The 8,049-nt window shown below is 40.4% G+C and overlaps 1 protein-coding gene across 1 annotated transcript in view; it reads left to right on the plus strand.

The window, feature by feature from the left end:
• top3a (DNA topoisomerase III alpha) overlaps nucleotides 1-8,049 on the plus strand; it is a 58,859-nt gene that overhangs the window by 2,070 nt on the left and 48,740 nt on the right. The window contains exons 2-6 of the mRNA XM_090197961.1: nucleotides 44-103; nucleotides 861-934; nucleotides 1,034-1,109; nucleotides 1,569-1,677; nucleotides 1,783-1,926. Coding sequence (XP_090054087.1) covers nucleotides 44-103; nucleotides 861-934; nucleotides 1,034-1,109; nucleotides 1,569-1,677; nucleotides 1,783-1,926 — 463 coding nt within the window. The remainder of the gene's footprint in view (nucleotides 1-43; nucleotides 104-860; nucleotides 935-1,033; nucleotides 1,110-1,568; nucleotides 1,678-1,782; nucleotides 1,927-8,049) is intronic.

The raw sequence follows: 8,049 nt of genomic DNA on the forward strand, positions 1-8,049 counted from the left end.
GGGCTGTCTGTCTATAATATACTGTCTGTTGTCTGTGTTTCAGAGGGAGGGGCTGTCTGTCTATAATAAACTCTATGAGTTTGAATACAACCTGTTTGGAAGGGTAAGTAGCAGCATGCAACACTACTCCTGCTCTATCCCAGTAGTAACTGCTCTATCCCAGTAGTAACTGCTCTATCCCAGTAGTAACTGCTCTATCCCAGTAGTAACTGCTCTATCCCAGTAGTAACTGCTCTATCCCAGTAGTAACTGCTCTATCCCAGTAGTAACTGCTCTATCCCAGTAGTAACTGCTCTATCCCAGTAGTAACTGCTCTATCCCAGTAGTAACTGCTCTATCCCAGTAGTAACTGCTCTATCCCAGTAGTAACTGCTCTATCCCAGTAGTAACTGCTCTATCCCAGTAGTAACTGCTCTATCCCAGTAGTAACGGCTCTATCCCAGTAGTAACTGCTCTATCCCAGTAGTAACTGCTCTATCCCAGTAGTAACTGCTCTATCCCAGTAGTAACTGCTCTATCCCAGTAGTAACTGCTCTATCGCAGTAGTAATTGCTCTATCCCAGTAGTAACTGCTCTATCCCAGTAGTAACTGCTCTATCCCAGTAGTAACTGCTCTATCCCAGTAGTAACTGCTCTATCCCAGTAGTAACTGCTCTATCCCAGTAGTAACTGCTCTATCCCAGTAGTAACTGCTCTATCCCAGTAGTAACTGCTCTATCCCAGTAGTAACTGCTCTATCCCAGTAGTAACTGCTCTATCCCAGTAGTAACTGCTCTATCCCAGTAGTAACTGCTCTATCCCAGGTGTGTTTGGGATTTGGTGGTGGCTCATTTTGTGTGTGTGTGTGTGTGTCCCTACAGAATGTGACGGTGTGTATGACGTCAGTTTCAGGTCATCTGTTGGGTCTGGAGTTCAAGGCTCAGTTCCAGAAATGGTGAGGTTTACGACTTCTGTCATCGTACGACACTTCCTATAGTGCTCTCTCTCTGTGTGTGTGTGTACCTGTGTGTAACTATGTGTGTGTGTGTTCCAGGCACAGCTGTAATCCTGTCCTGCTGTTTGATGCTGAGGTGGAGAAGTATTGTCCTGAGAACTTTGTTCAGATCAAGGTAGTCTAGTTGAACGTACTGTTACTGTCTTCTGTCTTAAAATGTTACTGTCTTCTGTCTTGAACTGTTACTGTCTTCTGTCTTGAAATGTTACTGTGGTTCTCTGACACTTCCTTTGATTGGACTCATTGGCATGTTGTTCAATACTGCAATCATGCACTGACATAGAAAGAGTTTCTGAGTGTTTCTGAAAGACAGAGAAAGAGTTTCTGAGAGTTTCTGAAAGACAGAGAAAGAGTTTCTGAGTGTTTCTGAAAGACAGACAAAGATTCCGAAGACAGAAACAAACAAGCTTCTCAGTCTGATGTGTGTGTGTAACCTTTTCTCTCTGTGTGTGTGTCTCTCCCTGTGGGTGTGTGTGTCTCTCTGTGTGTGTGTCTCGCTGTGTGTCCCTGTGTGTGTGTCTCTCCCTGTGTGTGTGTGTGGGGGTGTGTGTGTGTCTCTCTGTGTGTCTCCTAGCGGACCCTAGAGAGAGAGGTGAGTCAGTGCCAGGCGCTTGTCATCTGGACAGATTGTGACAGAGAGGGAGAGAACATCGGCTTTGAAGTGATAGACGTCTGCAAAGCAGGTACACACACACACACACACACACACACACACACTTGTGCACCTCTGGCTGGATAATGTGTGTTGTGATAGCAGTTGCCCCTCTCTCTGTGTGTGTGTGTTCCAGTCAAGCCCGGTGTGCAGGTGTTCCGTGCTCGGTTCTCTGAGATCACTCCCAACTCTATCAGGAGAGCATGTGACACGCTAACGGAACCAGACGGCAACGTCAGTGATGCTGTGGACGTCCGTCAGGAGCTGGACCTCAGGATAGGTAACACACACTACACACTACACACTACACACACACACTATACACTACACACTACACACACACACTACACACACACACTACACACTACACACACACACAACACACTACACACACACTACACACTACACACACTACACACACACTACAAACACACACACACACCAAACACCACACACTACACACACACTACATACACACACACCAAACACCAAACACCACACACTACACACACACTACATACACACACACCAAACACCAAACACCACACACTACACACACACTACATACACACACACCAAACACCAAACACCACACACACACCCACTAGGGCTCTATAAAATCTACATTGAGTACGGAATCCAGACATTAAAACTGAATTCAACAATATTCAAACATGTATTGAACTTAGTAGGGAATCAACTAAATGTATTGAACTTAGTAGGGAATCAACTAAATGTATTGACGTTAGTAGGGAATCAACTAAATGTATTGAACTTAGTAGGGAATCAACTAAATGTATTGAACTTAGTAGGGAATCAACTAAATGTATTGAACTTAGTAGGAAATCAACTAAATGTATTGAACTTAGTAGGGAATCAACTAAATGTATTGAACTTAGTAGGGAATCAACTAAATGTATTGAACTTAGTAGGGAATCAACTAAATGTATTGAACTTAGTAGGGAATCAACTAAATGTATTGAACTTAGTAGGGAATCAACTAAATGTATTGAACTTAGTAGGGAATCAACTAAATGTATTGAACCTAGTAGGGAATCAACTAAATGTATTGACGTTAGTAGGGAATCAACTAAATGTATTGAACTTAGTAGGGAATCAACTAAATGTATTGAACTTAGTAGGGAATCAACTAAATGTATTGAACTTAGTAGGGAATCAACTAAATGTATTGAACTTAGTAGGGAATCAACTAAATGTATTGAACTTAGTAGGGAATCAACTAAATGTATTGAACCTAGTAGGGAATCAACTAAATGTATTGAACTTAGTAGGGAATCAACTAAATGTATTGGACTTAGTAGGAAATCAACTAAATGTATTGAACTTAGTAGGGAATCAACTAAATGTATTGAACTTAGTAGGGAATCAACTAAATGTATTGAACTTAGTAGGGAATCAACTAAATGTATTGAACTTAGTAGGGAATCAACTAAATGTATTGAACTTAGTAGGGAATCAACTAAATGTATTGAACTTAGTAGGGAATCAACTAAATGTATTGAACTTAGTAGGGAATCAACTAAATGTATTGAACTTAGTAGGGAATCAACTAAATGTATTGAACTTAGTAGGGAATCAACTAAATGTTTTGAACTTAGTAGGGAATCAACTAAATGTATTGAACTTAGTAGGGAATCAACTAAATGTTTTGAACTTGGTAGGGAATCAACTAGATGTATTGACGTTAGTAGGGAATCAACTAAATGTATTGAACTTGGTAGGGAATCAAGTGAATCATAATATATGAACAGAATTCATCAGTGATGGGTATTTCATTGCAGCTTTCTGAAACAGGAGTGTGTGTGTGTGTGTTTGTGTGTGTGTGTGTTAGACAACCTGGTGTAGGCACACTTCCTGTAGCCGTTAGCAACATGATGCTAATGCTAACCTTCTTCCGATAGAGAGTTAAATGGAAACTACACAGTAGTCTATGGCTACATGGCAGAATATCGTCTTTTGTTATTTGCATCAATTTCGCAAACTCTGCATTCACATTATTGCTACAGAAACGACCAAACAGAAACGTGGCTAACCAAACAGAAACGTGGCTAACCAAACAGAAACGTGGCTAATCAAACAGAAACGTGGCTAACCAAACAGAAACGTGGCTAACCGAAACAGAAATGTGGCTAACAGAAACGTGGCTAACAGAAACAGAAACGTGGCTAACCAAACAGAAACGTGGCTAACCAAACAGAAACGTGGCTAACCTAACAGAAACGTGGCTAACCTAACAGAAACGTGGCTAACCAAACAGAAACGTGGCTAACCAAACAGAAATGTGGCTAACCTAACAGAAACGTGGCTAACAGAAACAGAAACGTGGCTAACCAAACAGAAACGTGGCTAACCAAACAGAAACGTGGCTAACCTAACAGAAACGTGGCTAACCTAACAGAAACGTGGCTAACAGAAACGTGGCTAACCAAACAGAAACGTGGCTAACCAAACAGAAACGTGGCTAACCAAACAGAAACGTGGCTAACCAAACAGAAACGTGGCTAACCAAACAGAAACGTGGCTAACACAAACGTGGCTAACCAAACAGAAACGTGGCTAACCAAACAGAAACGTGGCTAACCAAACAGAAACGTGGCTAACCAAACAGAAACGTGGCTAACCAAACAGAAACGTGGCTAACCAAACAGAAACGTGGCTAACCAATAAACAGAAACGTGGCTAACCAATAAACAGAAACGTGGCTAACCTATAAACAGAAACGTGGCTAACCTATAAACAGAAACGTGGCTAACCTATAAACAGAAACGTGGCTAACCTATAAACAGAAACGTGGCTAACCTATAAACAGAAACGTGGCTAACCTATAAACAGAAACGTGGCTAGGCTAACAGAAACGTCGGCTAACAGAAACGTGGCTAACCAAACAGAAACGTGGCTAACCAAACAGAAACGTGGCTAACCAAACAGAAACGTGGCTAACCAAACAGAAACGTGGCTAACACAAACGTGGCTAACCAAACAGAAACGTGGCTAACCGAAACAGAAACGTGGCTAACCGAAACAGAATCGTGGCTAACCTAACAGAAACGTGGCTAACAAAGCATAAACGTGGCTAACAGAAACGTGGCTAACCTAACAGAAACGTGGCTAACCTAACAGAAACGTGGCTAACAGAACGTGGCTAACAGAAACGTAGCTAACCTGACAGAAACGTGGCTAACCAAACAGAAGCGTGGCTAACAGAACGTGGCTAACAGAAACGTTGCTAACAAAGCATAAACGTGGCTAACAGAAACGTGGCTAACCTAACAGAAATGTGGCTAACCAAACAGAAGCGTGGCTAACAGAACGTGGCTAACAGAAACGTAGCTAACCTAACAGAAACGTGGCTAACCAAACAGAAGCGTGGCTAACAGAACGTGGCTAACAGAAACGTTGCTAACCTAACAGAAACGTGGCTAACAGAAACGTGGCTAACCTAACAGAAACGTGGCTAACCTAACAGAAACGTGGCTAACCAAACAGAAACGTGGCTAACCAAACAGAAACGTGGCTAACCTAACAGAAACGTGGCTAACCTAACAGAAATGTGGCTAACCGAAACAGAAGCGTGGTTAACCGGAACAGAAACGTGGCTAACCGAAACAGAAACGTGGCTAACCGAAACAGAATCGTGGCTAACAAAGCATAAACGTGGGTAACCGAAACAGAAACGTGGCTAACCAAAACAGAAACGTGGCTAACCGAAACAGAAACGTGGCTAACCTAACAGAAATGTGGCTAACTGAAACAGAAGCGTGGTTAACCGAAACAGAAACGTGGCTAACCGAAACAGAAACGTGGCTAACCGAAACAGAATCGTGGCTAACAAAGCATAAACGTGGCTAACAGAAACGTGGCTAACCTAACAGAAACGTGGCTAACCTAACAGAAACGTGGCTAACCTAACAGAAACGTGGCTAACAAAGCATAAACGTGGCTAACAGAAACGTGGCTAACCTAACAGAAACGTGGCTAACCTAACAGAAACGTGGCTAACAGAAACGTGGCTAACCAAACAGAAACGTGGCTAACCTAACAGAAACGTGGCTAACCAAACAGAAACGTGGCTAACCAAACAGAAACGTGGCTAACCAAACAGAAACGTGGCTAACCAAACAGAAACGTGGCTAACCTAACAGAAACGTGGCTAACCTAACAGAAACGTGGCTAACCAAATAGTCAGTTCACACAGTTATATACTGATTAAACTGTCAGTTCACACACAGCTATATACTGATTAAACAGTCAGTTCACACACAGCTATATACTGATTAAACAGTCAGTTCACACAGCTATATACTGATTAAACAGTCAGTTCACACAGCTATATACTGATTAAACAGTCAGTTCACACACAGCTATATACTGATTAAACAGTCAGTTCACACAGCTATATACTGATTAAACAGTCAGTTCACACAGCTATATGCTGATTAAACAGTCAGTTCACACAGCTATATACTGATTAAACAGTCATTTCACACACAGCCATATACTGATTAAACAGTCAGTTCACACAGCTATATACTGATTAAACAGTCAGTTCACACACAGCCATATACTGATTAAACAGTCAGTTCACACAGCTATATACTGATTAAACAGTCAGTTCACACAGCTATATACTGATTAAACAGTCAGTTCACACAGCTATATACTGATTAAACAGTCAGTTCACACAGCTATATGCTGATTAAACAGTCAGTTCACACAGCTATATACTGATTAAACAGTCAGTTCACACAGCTATATACTGATTAAACAGTCAGTTCACACAGCTATATACTGATTAAACAGTCAGTTCACACACAGCTATATACTGATTAAACAGTCAGTTCACACAGCTATATACTGATTAAACAGTCAGTTCACACACAGCTATATACTGATTAAACAGTCAGTTCACACAGCTATATACTGATTAAACAGTCAGTTCACACACAGCCATATACTGATTAAACAGTCAGTTCACACAGCTATATACTGATTAAACAGTCAGTTCACACAGCTATATGCTGATTAAACAGTCAGTTCACACAGCTATATACTGATTAAACAGTCAGTTCACACAGCTATATACTGATTAAACAGTCAGTTCACACAGCTATATACTGATTAAACAGTCAGTTCACACAGCTATATGCTGATTAAACAGTCAGTTCACACACAGCCATATACTGATTAAACAGTCAGTTCACACAGCTATATGCTGATTAAACAGTCAGTTCACACACAGCTATATACTGATTAAACAGTCAGTTCACACAGCTATATACTGATTAAACAGTCAGTTCACACACAGCTATATACTGATTAAACAGTCAGTTCACACAGCTATATACTGATTAAACAGTCAGTTCACACACAGCTATATACTGATTAAACAGTCAGTTCACACAGCTATATACTGATTAAACAGTCAGTTCACACACAGCTATATACTGATTAAACAGTCAGTTCACACACAGCCATATACTGATTAAACAGTCAGTTCACACACAGCTATATACTGATTAAACAGTCAGTTCACACACAGCTATATACTGATTAAACAGTCAGTTCACACAGCTATATACTGATTAAACAGTCAGTTCACACACAGCTATATACTGATTAAACAGTCAGTTCACACAGCTATATACTGATTAAACAGTCAGTTCACACACAGCTATATACTGATTAAACAGTCAGTTCACACACAGCTATATACTGATTAAACAGTCAGTTCACACAGCTATATACTGATTAAACAGTCAGTTCACACAGCTATATACTGATTAAACAGTCAGTTCACACAGCTATATACTGATTAAACAGTCAGTTCACACAGCTATATACTGATTAAACAGTCAGTTCACACACAGCTATATACTGATTAAACAGTCAGTTCACACACAGCTATATACTGATTAAACAGTCAGTTCACACAGCTATATGCTGATTAAACAGTCAGTTCACACAGCTATATACTGATTAAACAGTCAGTTCACACACAGCTATATACTGATTAAACAGTCAGTTCACACACAGCTATATACTGATTAAACAGTCAGTTCACACAGCTATATACTGATTAAACAGTCAGTTCACACACAGCTATATACTGATTAAACAGTCAGTTCACACAGCTATATACTGATTAAACAGTCAGTTCACACACAGCTATATACTGATTAAACAGTCAGTTCACACAGCTATATACTGATTAAACAGTCAGTTCACACAGCTATATACTGATTAAACAGTCAGTTCACACACAGCTATATACTGATTAAACAGTCAGTTCACACAGCTATATACTGATTAAACAGTCAGTTCACACACAGCTATATACTGATTAAACAGTCAGTTCACACAGCTATATACTGATTAAACAGTC

This window comes from Oncorhynchus mykiss, chromosome 13 (assembly GCF_057628025.1).
Source record: "Oncorhynchus mykiss isolate SJ-2025 chromosome 13, ASM5762802v1, whole genome shotgun sequence".
Taxonomy (NCBI): Eukaryota; Metazoa; Chordata; class Actinopteri; order Salmoniformes; family Salmonidae; genus Oncorhynchus; species Oncorhynchus mykiss.